Below are 16,808 nucleotides of genomic sequence, written 5' to 3' on the forward strand. Positions count from 1 at the left end.
CCCAAGTTAAGTACTTTTTTTGAGGAGGTACCTCCTCCAATGACTTCTCCCGCCTTAGCCGAGGCGAGAAAGAGAGTCAAACTCTTACTGACTAAATACCACCCCGTTCCTACTTCTGCCTTTCGAGTTAGAGCCCCAGTGACCCGCTAGGCAGTCCGCAGCTCCAGGTCGGCCCTACTGAGTCCCTTTTTTGGTGGCCTGATGGCTCTTTGCGCCGCACATGTGAGCATCACAAACTCAATATTTACTTTTTCGTATCATTCTTCACACAAGCTATCTATCTTTACTCTGCTCGTCCATTTGGTCCTTCGCATACTTGTGCCCATTAAAGAAAGATGTCAGTTTCAATAAAACCTTTTAAGAGTTTAGATACTAAGTGAGAATTCAATGAATACCACCTTTATGTCCCGGTGTGAGCAACTGGGCAGCACTCCAACAGCTATCAGCGTTATAGCGTCAGTAATTAGAACTTATGTAAGTTAAGTGGTAAGCTAGCCATTTGCTAAAAACTTAGTCTGCCAGGCAAATGCAGATTCGAAGAATTAAAAGCCGCTTTTCGAGTAAACTTAATTGCATTGTATTGTTTTCGACTAAAACTACACTTAGGTATATTCTATTCTATAGAACAAAGCTACGTAGGTACTCGTATCTTCTCCATAGTGCAGCTTAGAGCAAAGGCGAGGCTAAGCTACAGAGCGAAGAGATGCAAGGAACGTTGCTTGTTGTAGTTCTAAGAATTGTGAACTATCCTAGATTTAATTATTTGTTTATTCTAGGAATACGAAGAACTAATTGAAATGAAATTTGGACTTGGAAGTCTTCTATAGACACGACTAAAACAAATAGTAATAAATTAAACACTCCGAAGTCCGAATTTTACCAAACAAAAATAAAAGCTAAACGATGGGATCGAACAAACTTTGTCCAAGCTATTTAATACGGCTGTGTTGTTTCGTACATTTGCTAAGTTTGTAAGGAAGCTCTTTAATCAGAACTGAAATTAGCCAGCAACTTCGAACTGTAAAATCCGTAACTGCAATAAAGTCCGACCACCGCTGGAGACTACAAAACTGGTTTTGTTCCATGAAAATGCCTGATCTCGGTAGCACCGTTCCTCCCCCTATTGTGAACCTTCGCTTTGTCTATGAAAAAGTTCTGTTTTTCACCGCAAAGATAAAAAGTATGGCCATTTATTGGGCACTTCGTATTTCGTTGAATGCCCAACTGGCTGCATGAAATTTGTAAATCAAATTAGGTAAACGCAATCATCTCTGCATATGCGAGTATACATAGTACAGTACTTTGCGAGTATTTTCATTTTACCTGTGGGTACTTGAAATTTATTTCCCTGCTCCAGTTGCAATTGTGAATGAAAAGTGGATTAAGGGAGAACGTGAATACGTTATGTGTTAATTTCTTAATATTAATTAATCTAAAGATTTAATTTCTAAATGCTCGCTTTTGTCTGGGTACCGAATATTGTTTAGATAACAAAAAATATTGTTGAAGGCTTCGGAGCATTTTTACTGAAATTCCAAACATTTTCTGCCTTACCGTTACTTTTATTTCTAAACAATTTCGTATCATTTGATCGACCATGGATACCTTAAATACCTAGTCATATTATAAGATACTACGTAAGATTTCGGACCATTCTATGGTAATGAATATTTTAGGTAAAAGTTAATGCAATTAAAGATATCACTAGAAATAAACTGTTGATGAAGCGAAAGAGGTGTGTAAGATTCGTAGTAATTGGCGTTCCATAGTATTTATTTATTTAACAATAAGCACACCAACAACACAGTCACCCACGTATTCAATTAAAATAACCAACAAAATAAAGGCATTTCAGTAACCATGCAAATAACAGGTATGCATAACATTTAACACATGGTATGTGCCAATCTCATAGGAAACAGGTATACCTATAATATAGGTATGTATGTTAAATAAGCTATGTATTATTACGTTAGTAGTATATATCTATTGTGAAATTGCATGTTACCTAAGTAGGATTAGGGTAAAGATTCAGCGTATTTTAATAAAAAATGAATGTGCTTATCTATTCAAGTATCTCAGGTTGATAGTTATGTAATCTAAAGAAATCGATACCTATTGCATATAGCACAGAAGATAAGATCTATCAATACTACCATGGAGCAGTTTCTTCGGTAAAGCGTAAACATGTCGGCAAAGTTCACGTTAATTATCAACAATCAATGTCATACCTATCAGTCCTGTCGCGTCCAACAGAATTTCCCTTCGAGGGTGTTCGGACGTCCCTAGAGAGAAATGGGGTTAACATCGTTGAACGTAATTTCTGAAGAGGGTCATCAGGAAGATATAATGCCATTTCTGTACCCTTGATGTCTTTTTAAGTGCGGACCCACTTAACCCTAACGCAGGGCGGAGTTTGCTGCTATTCGCTGTCAACTCGGAAAAACTAATGGAATTCTCGAAGCTTTTAATATTTTCAATTGTACGTATTATTACCAGTGACACCATGGTTCGTGGTTCTTAAGTGCTAATGGAAGCAATTACTGTTCTGTTAATTGTAGATAATTATACTTTTTATAAGATCAAACGTAATATCACGCCTTTTAATTGCCTAAGGAGGTATCTATGCAGAGGTGCACATATTAACATTACATTTACAATTCACCAGTTATGTTACGCGTCATACTTGCATTATTACGTGGAAGGTGAGCCTATTACCATACCTCAGGTAATCAGGGGCCTTAGTACGAGTTTGTTTTACATTTAACGAAATCGAAACGAGAGCGCGTTCAGCGCTGTGATTGGCCGGCTCCAATTAACCAACTAACCACAGCGCCGAATCTCGTTAAACGTAAACTAATGCCACAGACATAATCGAATAATCCCAAATACATAGATAGTTTACGACTTTACAAGATAATTAAAAAACAAAGAAGATATTTAAATGGTATACCTTACACGTAGAAGCTTGTTTTAATGTATTTTTTTATTTTCTTTCAACTTTAAGGTGGAAAATCGTCACGGAGCTCTCACCTGGGAAAAACTATGGGGACTGTTAGACCCCTTCTGACTAAAAACCTCACTGATTGCTCTTACGTGGTCATGAGATTACAGGAATCAAATGCAACCGCGGAGCCACGGTCCCCTCCTTGAAAGCGCCAACTCTATGTACACGAAGGAAAGAGATGTATCCCTCGTGGGCTGCCGTAGCGCATGTGAACGGAGTATTGAGAACTTCCCTAAGTCGACCATCCCTAGACACTTTCAAACCGGTCGAAAAAGAGCAACTTCTGCGGATGGGAAGATCTTTATGATATAACATGTTCGCAAAAGAACACCTCGGCATCCCGCTAGTGTCATGGGTCAAAAAAATTGTTGTTGGGTTGTGTTCAGTCAACCGACAGTCGGCAATGCCAGAGGTAGTTTAAAGAAATTTTGTTCATAGGTTTTAAAAGTTTAGATATAAAATCTGGTAAGAACGTTTACAACTCAGTGACCGGTTTGTGTCGTCATAAATATTAGAACTACCGGCAGGAGCCTAATGTGAACTAAGGTGTTTACATAAATATACCATATTTATTACTGCAATAGGTAAAACTAAACTTAGTTGTCTACCAACTAATAAAATATCTAGTTAAAATATTTTTTGTTCATAGTGTCAAAATTCATTATTATTGTAATTAATTCAACTATTTTAAAGCATTACTATCATCTACTAGCGGCTTGACATTCCGTGGGATAAAAAGTAGCCTATGTGTTATTCCAGAGCATAATCTACCAGTCCCAATCCCTTTAGCAATTTTTACGTAAAAAACAACAACAAACAAACAATCGTACAATCTTTCGAATTTATAACAATAGTATATGCAGAAAATGTTGATCTTGCAAAGAATATAAAATTTATTTTTATTTAGTAATTTATAACAAGTCATATTGCAAAAAACCGTTAAAAAAATAGTAGTTTTAGGTACGTCCTTATCTGGCGGAAACAGCTGTGTTGCCATAGTTAAAGCACGCGTCGAATTTGATTTGACAGTTCGCCGCGTCCTAACAGCTGTTTTACCATTTGCCTCGAAAAAGCACGATTTTAAAATCGGTTGAGCTTGTTTGCACGTGTCTTTAAGTTAATTTGAAAAAGAATCGTTCATGATATAAAAGTGTTAAATATGGAAGAAGAAGTCGGCATTAAAGGTAAATTTTATAACTTTACAACCAATAAATGTGGCGTGGAAGCGTGGTACGCTAGTTTTGTGATAAGAGCATCACGCTACCGGTGATTCGAAAGCATTCTGGAACTATTATTGGTATTGAAATGGGGTTGTATTCTATATAATTTGAGTTCTGCTTTCTATGACTAAATATATATGTGGCCACATGTTGCAATGGCGTTTTTTTAATATCATTCGTAAGCGACGCAATTGAGAATTGCGACGCTATTTCATAACATTACCAGGTCTTTCAGTTATGTTTCAGAGACTATTTGACTGCTTATTGTAACAGTAATGTTCCAAGACTGTATTAAATCGATTGTCGCATAAAAGAGCCACGCAACGCGCATGTTTAAATGGACAAAGAAACTTGAAGTTTAATTTGATACAAAACTTTTCTAGTAACTGTGCTGTAATTGTTGACTTTCATACATCGTAGCCAAGACTATACTGTTTCCAATGCTATAATAGTAAGCCTAGTATATTCCTATAGTAGGAAATAATGCCACATAAAAAAAGTTGAAGCAAATCATAATAAGACTCCATTTTGATTCAACCCTTATCTCACCTCTAATTTGGTGTGGAGTGTTTCTATTGCTATTCTAATCTCTTAAGATTGTCATACAGTACAATTACTATAAAATCTTCCCAATTTGTATTAAGACTAAATAATTAAATGGCCAATAATAAGACTGAAAAGGAATCTCAATGTATTTCAGTGACAAGGTTGAGACGCAGACTATCTGTTGAGGCTGAAGATGTCAAGTCTCCTTCACAATCTACACCAACAAAGAAGAGAGGTGGAAGACTAGCTGCCAAGCCACAGCTGGAACTCATTGCTGAGAATGGTAACATAAGAATTTTTATATAAAATCTAAACCAAACTCTACTACATTTCTGTAAGGTTTAAAATGCCTAGCTTTGTTTAGTGGCAATACAACTACATTGTAATAAAATCTGTATAAGACTACTAACTAAAATTGACTAAAAGTGTTTATTAAGGTTTTTGACCAAACTAATGGTTAAATGACACAATGTTATGATGTTATGCACATGTAAGTGTACAATATCTTATCAGTAAATCAAGAGCACATTGGACATGTCTTGACTTGAACTTGATATATATCTACAACATATTATAGCTAATGTTTTGCAGATATAATAATTATGTACTATACCCAATGCGCTGTAACAAGGTGCGGCTGACAGATTCAGTAACGTTTCGTATCACTCTTGAAAGTTGCTGCGATTTAAAAATTATGCCTTAGTATTTTAACTGTATCACATTCGTATTGTGTTATATCATTCGGAAGAGTAGTTAATTAAATTAAATCCAACCGGAATGTTCTAGTCTTTTTAAATAAAATCTAATGAAATCAAAAATAAAGTAAAGTGTTATGCGTATAACGTAAATCCATAGTCGTGTTTAGTGATGGGATGTACTGCTACGATGGATAGGTAGTCGATGTTTTTTTAGAATATAAAACCAAAATCATGCGTCGTTCAATTATCACTCTTAAAAAACCTTTAATTATGTGGGTAAATTTACTGTAGATGCGGCTCTCTCTGCCCGAACCACAGTGACTTTATCAGAGCACAAATATATAGTAGACAGTTCCGGCGCCTTTGATAATGCGTGGTGGTACTTAATCTGAAAGATCGTGGTTGCTTTAGTAACATATACAAACTAATATACACTTATATTCTTCACGGTTCTGTAAAACTGAAACTCTGAAACACCTCAGGGCTCGGTCATAAAATATTTATTTTGACAAGTATATACACGTAGTTACACTGCACAACTAAATAACACACACATTTAATAAAAAAATTAAAGAGAATTAAATGTATGCTGCGAGTATCGATAGCGATAAAAAAAGTTTTTTCTAATGTCCATCCCTAAAGAGAGACGTCAACGTCATACTGGCATCTGTCAGCCGCACCTTGTTATAGCGCAAAGGGTATAGATAGTAAGAACTAAATTAATAAACAGCTAACCAAGGATTAAGTTGCTTGGTTAAAATTTAATGGGCTTAATGTAAGAATGCTGCTTTCAGTTTAACTCTTGTTTATTTTTTAAAAGATTATAAATGATTAAATGGTATCACATAAACATATGATCCAATTTTATGCTGCTGCAGCTGCTGTGCGCTTATTTAACAAAACAAAACCTTAAACATTCTTCTAAGCAGTAGATCTTTGTAACCATTCTAATCATTAACTATCAAAGAGTCCAAAAAAATAGAATTTATATTTGGTTTGACCAAAAGTGACAATATACAACCACACATTTCAAACTTTTTCCTCATAACCATTACAGCACCAGAAGCAGTCCCTAAGCGGACAAGGAAGTCAATAGCTGAACCAGTTGAAGAGAAAGCAGTGACACCCTCAAGGCGCAGTACTAGAATCAGGTCAAACACCAGCATAGTGTCTGAGACTCCTGATGTTGCTGAAGATAAGGGTACTCCATCTAGACGCAGCACCCGGATAAAGTCTAACACTAGTATCATTGCTGAGACTGTCCAGAATGTTAACTCGCCCAGAGCTAAAAGGGCTGCTAGGAGGACTTCTTTGGCTGGTAAGATATTTTGAAATATAATTTGAATGCTACACTATTGATGATATACATTTTTTATTTTAGTATTTTTGTTTTGTTTTTTTTTTTTTTTAATTAATATTAAGACTAAACTGTTTTCATCTCATTATTTATAGGCTATATTCTATTCTGTAGTTTATTTTGTTTAAACCTATTGTACAAGAACAGACACTTTAGTTGAGTCATTCCAAACATCCAAACTGTCATGAGTCACTTTATCAGATCTCTTGCTCACACTTATGCAAGTTGTGCAGGATAGTTATATGCTATATGTAGATGCTATAGTTAGCAAATACCTTTATTTTATTTTTTATTAAATATGTACAACTATTTTTTATTGATTTTATTTTTTATTAAATGCATATTAAACATAATGCATGAATGGAATAGTACAATAAAAGATTTAACAAATACATTACTCACAAGTTATCACAGATTACCAAAGACATTATCTTCATATAACATGTATGTTTGACTTATTATTTTCAGGCAGTGACAATGAAGCCCCAGTCACACCAGCTAGACAGACAAGGAGAACCAGGAAAGATTCTACCTCTAGTGTTGACAAACCTGGTAAATATTTTAATAATCTCTCTCTTCGCGTCACTTGAGCTTACCAATTCCCCATAATATTAATTAACCTGTGGTGTATGGGTGTACCAGAATGCAGATCTCTGTGAGACACAATGTATTTTCTATTGTGCCTTAAACACAAGCAGTTAATATAAGTTGCTACTAAATAATTAAAATTTCTATTGATTTACTTAATGTTGTTGAATAGACCATATTTCATAGCAACTTCGCGCTTTTTGATACTTAAATAAAAATAAACTTCTAATATTTTAACCCAAAGCTAAAGCAGGCCAGACTTTGCAGACTGTTTTATCTTCTATGTGCCAAATTTTAGTCAAAATTTTTGCTGAAAATGTAGAAATTCATATGTATCTAGCAATTGTTGGTAAAAGATTAACAAACATCCATACAACCTTGCGAACTAATATTTGTATGATTTAAGTTTTATTGTCTTAACCTAAAATAACTTGCTAACTTATTGATTTTTGCTTGACATCTTGTTTAATTATCAATTTCAGTTGAACCAGCCAGTAAATTAGATACCCAAATCACTGACGTCATTGTAGAAGAAGCAGAAAACAATGTCAAAGACTCTAGTCTTACTGAAAAATCTAAAACTGAATCAATTGCTGATAAATCCAAAACAGAATCACCAATCAGGAAAAGTCCACGACTCGTTGGAAAAGCCAGAAAGAGCACCTCCATAGACACGGAAAACAAAGAACATGAACTACAAAATGATAAAGTGACAAGCCAAACAACTGATGTAGCTGACAAGTCTATATCGGAACCAGAAACTGAACAGAAAAATGAATCCAAATCCAAGAAGACAGCAGAAGAAATTAACATATCTTTAACCAGCAAGAATCTCATTGATAAACTGGAAGAAGCTCCCAAAAAAGGCAAAACCGACCTAAACAAAACCACAACAGCCATTGACGAACCACAGCTCAAAAGTACTAAAAGAAACAGAACTAAATCATGGACTACCATCTCTGTTGAATCCACTCACGAAAATAGCTTCTGCAGTGACAGTGAAGCTACCAAAAAGAAGAACAAAAATAAGAATGACAGTCTCAATGTATCTATCATAACAGGATCTGGTGATGGTATGATGAACACAAGTAAGGGAAAAGAAAATGTTATGTTAAATACATCAACTCTTTCTAACAAGAAAAAGAAAAAACGAAACGAAATTTCAATGAATGCAGAGACTGATAATTCTATAAATGATATTTCTGTAGTAAACAAATCTTTGAATAAATCATCAACTAAATTAGATGCTAAAGAAGTGTCCAAAGATGTTGATGAAGGAATCGATAGTCTAAATTCGTCACAAAAACTTGACTCTAGTAACACTCAGAAGTTCTTTGAACATGCTCCAAGTGGCACTGTACAGTCTTTGGTATTTATTGACGATTCAGACTCTAATCATGATAGTATTGGAAAAGAAAGTGCGACTAGTGAAGATCAGTTGGTTCCAGTAGTCGACCATCACTTAGAAAAGGAAGAAACAGCCAATGTGCCAGAAAGTAATCTCAGTTATGAACCAATGGACATTGATGAAACTATGCCAGAAAATGTCTCACTTTCTACCTTTAATGACAAAAATGATTCTATAAATATCAAGGAAAGCAGGAAATCAATTTTAAACAATTCTCAAAATCCAAATGTCAGTCTCAATAAGTCAAAAAGAAAATCTGTAGTATCAAACATAGCTGAAGAAGATAGTGTTGATGGCGGGTCCAAATCACAAAGAAATTCTATGTCTGAAATAATTAATGATGATGTTAAAGAGACTAATAAATCAAAAAGGAAATCATCTATATCTAATATATTTTCTGAAGATACTACAGATAGTGGTTCACAGGACGTGAGTCGTAAATCTTTAGTGGTAGACATGGACACTCAAGATGATAGCATCCTCAATAAATCAAACAAATCCAAGAGAAAGTCTTCCATATCACACAATGTAACTGAAGACAATGCTGATGAAGATTCCAACAATGTCTCTAAACAGAAGCATCTAAACAAAGGCCATAAGATCACTGACTTGGTCTCTTCCAAGAGAAAGTCTTCCATATCCAACAATGTAACTGAAAACAATGCAGATGATGATGCTAACAAGTCTATTAGAAGCATCTAATGATGAAAGTGTAAACAAAGGATCAAATAAATCATTAAGAAAATCATCAGTCACTGACTTGGTCAATGATAATTTGGACAAAAGTTTGAACAAATCCAAGAGAAAGTCTTCCATATCCAACAATGTAACTGAAAACAATGCAGATGATGATGCTAACAAGTCTATTAGGAAGTCTCTAAACCCAGAAGCATCTAATGATGAGAGTGTAAACAAAGGATCAAATAAATCATTAAGAAAATCATCAGTCACTGACTTGGTCAATGATAATTTGGACAAAAGTTTGAATAAATCCAAGAGAAAGTCTTCAGTAGCAGCCATGGACACTGAAAACGATACAGAGGAAGATTCCAATGAGACAAGTAACAAATCTACAAGAAAATCTACAATCTTGGACCTAACCAATGGCGAAGTTGACACAAGCCTAAACAAATCCAAAAGGAAATCCTCAGTGTCGGCTATGATTGCTGAAGTAAGTGTCAATGGTCCCAAAACTTCGTTGTCAGATTCCTGTAACGACGATGACATGATTAACAAAAGCAATAACAAGTCTAAGAGGAAATCGTCTATTGGTAACATTGCTAATAATGACAGTATGAATAAGAGTTCTGATAAAACCAAAAACAAGTCACTTTTGGATAAATCTGAAAGTGCTAAAAGTACTCTTGTGCTATCCCAACTTAAAGATATGTCTGAAAATGAAAATTTAGAAACTAGTGTGCCTAAAGACAATAATGAATCGAGTGAACAATTGTCGAAGTCTGTTAACGTGCCAAATGTTAATGCTGAGAAAGAGACTGATAAGAAGAATCTGTCACTAACATACTCAACAAGTACTCCACTCCAACAAAAGTCACTTAAAAAATTAGGCCTGCAAATTAACAGTTCAATTATAGCTCCCAATAGTGCAACAAAGGCTGAGAAAAAAGATACTCCTAACAAGTCAAAGAAAGAAATATCTATTATGTCACAACAAAAAGACGAGTCGTCTGAAGAAGAAGGTACAGAAAATGAGTCGGAAGAAGAAGGTGGTTCTGAAGATGAGTCAGAAGAAGAAGGAGGTTCAGAAGATGAATCGGAAGAAGAATCATCATTGAAAAAGAGTAAAATGATTGATGACGAAGCTGAAGAGGCCAGTGACGACTACGAATCAGGCGACAGCAGGGATGAGGATGAAAGAGAATATGAGAAACAAAATGAAATAGTAGAAAAAGGCGAAACTCTTGATTCAGACGATGAGGACGGATATTCTGATGACTCTGACTACGAAAAAGATTCGTTTGTTGTGACATCTGATGAGGAGGACAATGACCTGCTTAGCGGTTCCGGCGATGATCTGTCTATGAGTGCTGATGAGCTAACAATGAGCGCGAAATCTAAAAAGAAGTTCAACGAACGCAAACTAAAAGAACAAAAGAAAGCTTCCAGAGAAATGTTTGAAGCGAGACACAAATTGAATGAGTCTGATAAGAGTGCCAAATCCACTAAGGCTAAGGCGAAGAAAAATAACCGCCAGCGTCTAGATTCGTCTTCGTCAGAATCAGATGAGGAAGTTACCGCACAACCTAAGAAAAACAGGCGTCAAAGAATCGATTCTAGTCAAGATATCAGTGTAAAATCTGATGCTGATAAGTCTATGAAGAAGAAAGTAAAACGTTTATCAGAATCTGTATGTGACGATAATGCGACAAATGAAAAAGAAATAACGATTACTGAAGAAAGTCAATCAGGTGAAACAGATCCGTTGACATTGCGTGATGTTGTTAAAGTGGAGCCTAAAACTCCTCAGAAGGAACTAGAGATTTCAACAGTAGCTGTAACTGATATGGATGAGATGGAAGAAGTGAATGTTGATGAAGATGTTTCGATGATAAAAACTAATCAAACTTCCGACCCACTACAGGCTACTACTGCACAAGATGACGAGGAAGCTACTGACAATGACTCCATTAGTGAAAATGAAGAAATAACACAAAATTATGAATCTATTCTTAATAACTTAAACAAATCAAATACTAAAAAGATTAAAAACGCAGACATTTCTTTGGATCTTAATAAAAAGTCGAAGAAAAAGTCTAAAGAGCCTATTGTAGATGAACTAAATCTTACACAAGTAAAGAAATCTAACAAGAAGAAAGCTAACTCTGGTGAAAATGCTACAGATAATAAGAAACAGAATAAGTCTTTGACTAACAAAAGTATTGATAAAGTTGCTAAAGAAGTTGATACATTCTCTGAAGGTTCATCTGATTCTATTGACATGAAACTGTTATTCAATGAAGACAGTAATGACAGTGAGTTAGTAACAAGTAAGAAAAAGAATAAAAGTCTTACTGCTCAAAAAGATGATGACCAAGATGTTGACGAATTCATACCTTTGAAGAGAACTGAAGCTAAAACAAACATTCTCGAAGATACCGGTATGTATAGTTTTATATTTCTGTTATTTGCTTAATAATCCAATCTTGTTTTAATACTTTTCACCTAATTTACACTCACACAATGCATTAAACACAATTTAAAATCACTTTACTATCAATAAAATATTTATTAGATTCACTAGCACTATTGAAACTAATTTGAATTTCATCAATATATTTTAATTCAATTATTTTACAACAGTACTTAGAAACTCCAATGTAGTGTTCAAAATTTTGCATGCACTAAAAAGATTCAGTGTTTAAATAAGATTGTTTATACAAGTGTTATTTTTTAAATAAATTTTCCAGATGTTGGCAACAAGTCAAAGAATGAATCTTTGTTGAATGTAAGCAGCAAAGAGAAGAAAAATAAGCGGAAATCATCTCTGGTGGAAGAAATATCAGCAATGAGTAAGTTATTGAACATGTATTACACAGTAATAATTCATTCCTTGTTTCCACAATTCTTTAATTAATGAGATAAACGCATTTTGCTTGCATCGCTTTTTTAAAACGATTTTATGATAACTACCTCGGCCATTCGGTGATAGCTGCAGGTAACAGCCAATATAAAAATTAATTCTTTAATATTTCTGTCTAGGTCCGCCAGAGGAAGAGACTTTAGGCTTCTTTATAGACACAACGGGCACTCATGCTGATGAAACTAAGACTGATGCCAACACTTCAATCAAGAACAGTGCAAAGAAGAATAAACAGAAGAACAATGTTTCCTTCGCCGATATTGCGGATGCACTAGTTGATGGTAAGTTATTTGACTACACAATATTCATTAAAGCTAAATGTTTACAGACTGTTTTATTTAGTTATAGACCAATTTAGTTTGTGTGTATTCAGTTATCTAACTAAAATTGTAAATGTGAATGTTTTTGAGTGTGTGTGATGTTTGTTACTCGATTACGTCAAAATAGCTGAAGGGTATGGAGATGAAATTTGGAACAGGGGTAGATTATGGTCTGGAATAATACATAGGATACTTTTAATCTCACGGGACCGCGGGCAAAGCCGCTGGCAAAGCTATACATATAACAATATTTTTATTTGCTAATAATTATTACAATTATAATTGTCGAAGCTAAGGAACGTTCGTCATATTCTCTGTAACTAAAATATTCTGTTATTTTCAGACGATTCCAATGACGCGCCACTGGAGGTTTCATATGTCAGTCAGAAAAACAAATCCAGGCAAGACTTGAATGTGACTCAAAATAATGAAGCAGGTGATGAAATAGTTGAAGCCAATAGCAGTGCCAAAAAGAAGAATAAGAAGAACAAAAAGGGATTGAACAGTTCGCAAAATGTAACAGACATCAGTATCATTGAAAATGAAGGTTTGTTCATTTCTACCATTTTATTTTTAACCTAGTGGTAAGCGATCAGCGCCGTCCATTAACAGTCGTATCATTTTTAGTGTATTTACATAGTTTATTTTGCGCACTATCTTATCTTTTATGTTTATTTGCATTTTTATTATTTCAGAGAAAGAAACAGAAAAGCCTGCTAACATCTCTATCTCCAATGTCGAGGGAAGTGCTAAAAAGAAAAAGAAGAAATTGTCAGAATCTCAAATGGATCAGGAAACAGGTACCTACATTTTAATTTTTAAATGGCAATGTTTTATAAAAGGTACTTTTTTTACTACTTCAAAATCGCCTAACACTACCAAATAGTAACTTAAAGAACTCTACTCTTAAAAAATCTTCTGTAGTCTTGATTATTCTTTATGTGCCATTAGGCCATAGTTAGCTTTTTTTTTATGTATATGAAAACAACTAAATTCTAAAAAGACGTCATGTTTTATTTTGCAGAAATTACAGTCCCAGAGGAAGCAAAGCAAAATATTTCGTTGGATAGTGGCAAGAAAAAGAAACAAAATCCTGTTCCACAAGTGACTGAAGTTGAACAAAATAATGACAATGAAGGTATGGAATATGACTATAATAGGACATACTATCTTATGTCACACAATTTCTGAAATATATTACTAATTTCATAAATTAACTAAAAATCATGGTTAACTCACATAAATGGAAAAAAGCTCTACTAGTTAGAAAAATATGTTAAATTATGCATCAGTTATATTTAATTACATTTACATTAGACATTATTTAAAAAAACTAAAGTAATTTATTTCATAATGTAATTGGTATGCATAGGATTCTAAATCAATTATGATTTTTGCAGATAATGGGGACGAAAGTAGTCAGGAGCAGATCACAAAGAAACGCAAACGTAAATCTTCACTCAATCAAACTATTGAAGAAATAGTTATTAAAGGTAAGTTCATTCATAATTTCACGGTTTTCTTTTATTTCCTAGGGTTTCCTAGGGACAGAATTTACATAATTCACGCAAGATTTATTAAGAGCTTTCGATGTTAATATTTTTATTATTTTCAGATGATGTAAAACTTACTCATGACGAGTCAATGACTAAAAAGAATCAAAAGAAAAAACGAAAGATTTCTAACAATGATGAAGACAACAAACCTGCTGGTAAGATTTTATTGCAAATATTTTTAAAGCCTTTTTGGATACTGCGGAAATTAACGCAATTTTGTAAACATAATAAAATTGAGCTTTAGTCATAAAAAAGCAATATGCTTAATTACCATACTTTGTATGCCATACTAGGACTGCACAGATACAGCAATATGGACATATTGCAACTACTTACTGTATAATATTAACATATTAATGTGACGTAATAATATTATAAAGCTCAATAAAGATATTGAGAATCAATCTGAATCTAAAAGAATTCCAATTTTAAAACCTTTTATTAATTTTAGGTCCTGCTATTGAGACACTAATGCCTGTTGACAATAATAAAACTAAAAGAAAAGTGGTGCAACAACAAGAAGTGGACATAAGAGATGGTATGAGACATTTTGTTTATATTTTCTTTATTTCATTCACATAAGCATTAAGCAAAAAACTACAACATACCATTCATACACAAAAATCATCATTTTTAAACAAAATATATACCTTCTGCAACAAACCTGTCCTGTTCAAGCTCTTGCCTTCTAGAATATTGTATACCCACTGTAAGTAAGAGATGGGCACAAGTATGCCAATAATACATAATAAGTACATAGAGTATTTACGTTTATAATTTGTTTTCAGAAGGCACCAAGAAAAACAAAAAACGAAAAGAAAGGGATGACGACGATTCTACTAAACAATCAAAGGTATATTTGTTTATATTTTATTGCTGTATTCAATTCAATTCCGTAAATATTCTGTATTATTTTAATTGTTGTGTTAATGTACCTTTTCTTTGCCAGGTTCTTAAACAAAATTCGTTTGATAAAATTCATATTCCACGGCTGTCTGCTGACGTATTAAAACACCTTGACGAAAAACTTAAAAAGGACTCTAAAACGAAGAAAGCAAATGTGACATCCACATCTTCATTTGTTGTGGAAGAAACGAAGACAAGAAGAAATAAACCCTCAAATTATCTTGAAGAAAGTATATATTTGAATGACGATGGCAATGGCAAAAACCTTAAACCTTCCATAAAGAAACCAAAAGTTTTGCCATTTATACCAACTGCCTCAACATCAGACAGTGGTTTTACCACTAATTTCAAAGTTAGTTTAATTTCTCGTGAAACACAATTTGTTGCTCAATCTACCGATTTACCGAACTTTAAAAATGATTACCTTAATAAGAAAAGGATAAAGAAACTCGGTACATTTGAGCTGTATAAAAGACAAAGAAATATCAAAATATCGAAATTCTAACATTCTACAATGGAGTTGTGTCAAAGTATGTTGCCATTATACCGCCTTTTTCCAGTGTAATTTAGTATTTAGGTCCTGATGTAATGGTCTACTCATTATTGTTTGGCTGTAATGTCTCTTATTGTTGGATTTTTATGAACTTGTTAATGTTGCATTGTTATAAATTGAAAACTGCCAAAAGTTAGTTAATTTGTTGTGGACTGCTTTCTTCTTGATGATATTACTAGATTCATAGAAAATATTGTGTAAGTACTTTTCTATAATTGTTCGTATTTTTTAATATGTATTGTTGATTGAAAATTGTATGTAATTGTTTAATGACCATGGTTGACCTTTTGCTGGTTTTTACAATACTTTACTGTTTATGTTATTTATAATTTTACTTGTATTAGTTAAGTAATTTAGATGCCTGGATCATGACTTGAAAACGGCTACTAAAATGTGAGCATTTATTTAGTTGATACTTTTTTGTACGATGGCTTGTTTTATATTTTAGATCAGTGTTCGAGAGTATCAACAAAATAAAAACAAAATTACATATTTTCTTGGTCTTAACATTATCTACGATTGAATGATGACTTTGAATTTTGTTATTTTTAAAGTTACCGCCAAGGTTTTCTAGGAGCCACTAGAGGGCGCTGGCGTCGGACTAAAGTGGTATCGCCCATGTGCCTTCGGTTTCCATTTATATTTACTTAGTTTTGGACATTTAATTATTTACTTCAATAAAAATATTCTTTCAAATGAAATCATTATTTTAACATAAACTTTTACCAGTAAAAAGTTACATACACGGTAGAAGTACTTCCCGCCTTATCATGCCGGTGTAAACAAACCGCCATGTTGTTGTGAATGGACGACCCATGTAACCGGTAAGTGAATTGGTAAGTTTCTCAAAAACAAATTTCATGACTAAACGAAGTTATCTTAAATAAAAATATAAATTTTAATCTCCATAAAATTTGTTAAAAGTAGATTTAGGTAACGACAAAACTAATAGTATTCCTATTGAGTAGTGACGTCAATTGACTTTGACTCGACAGCCAATAGAAACCGTTTGCGATTAGTCACGTGGGCTTAGCTGTCCAATAGGAAA

General features: G+C 33.8%; 1 protein-coding gene across 1 annotated transcript; it reads left to right on the top strand.

Moving 5' to 3' along the window:
- The first annotated feature begins 4,023 nt into the window (after positions 1–4,023).
- Positions 4,024–16,461, top strand: LOC118262080 (MATH and LRR domain-containing protein PFE0570w). Its single transcript, XM_050701668.1, has 16 exons — positions 4,024–4,191; positions 4,928–5,056; positions 6,529–6,789; positions 7,297–7,380; positions 7,899–9,388; positions 9,687–11,943; positions 12,253–12,354; positions 12,545–12,706; positions 13,089–13,292; positions 13,441–13,545; positions 13,770–13,883; positions 14,146–14,238; positions 14,361–14,456; positions 14,753–14,839; positions 15,090–15,154; positions 15,251–16,461. Exons 1-16 carry the CDS (start codon positions 4,167–4,169, stop codon positions 15,710–15,712), a joined length of 5,736 nt encoding a protein of 1,911 aa, XP_050557625.1. The 5' UTR covers positions 4,024–4,166; the 3' UTR covers positions 15,713–16,461.
- Positions 16,462–16,808: the final 347 nt, after the last annotated feature.

The sequence above is a fragment of the Spodoptera frugiperda genome, chromosome 20 (assembly GCF_023101765.2).
Source record: "Spodoptera frugiperda isolate SF20-4 chromosome 20, AGI-APGP_CSIRO_Sfru_2.0, whole genome shotgun sequence".
NCBI lineage: Eukaryota > Metazoa > Arthropoda > Insecta > Lepidoptera > Noctuidae > Spodoptera > Spodoptera frugiperda.

Coding starts and splice junctions, on each gene's coding strand:
- LOC118262080 (XM_050701668.1), top strand. CDS start 4,167: ATGGAAGAAGAAGTCGGCATTAAAG. Junction 6,790..7,296: donor TAGGAGGACTTCTTTGGCTG/GTAAGATATTTT, acceptor TATTATTTTCAG/GCAGTGACAATGAAGCCCCA. Junction 15,155..15,250: donor ATTCTACTAAACAATCAAAG/GTATATTTGTTT, acceptor TTTCTTTGCCAG/GTTCTTAAACAAAATTCGTT.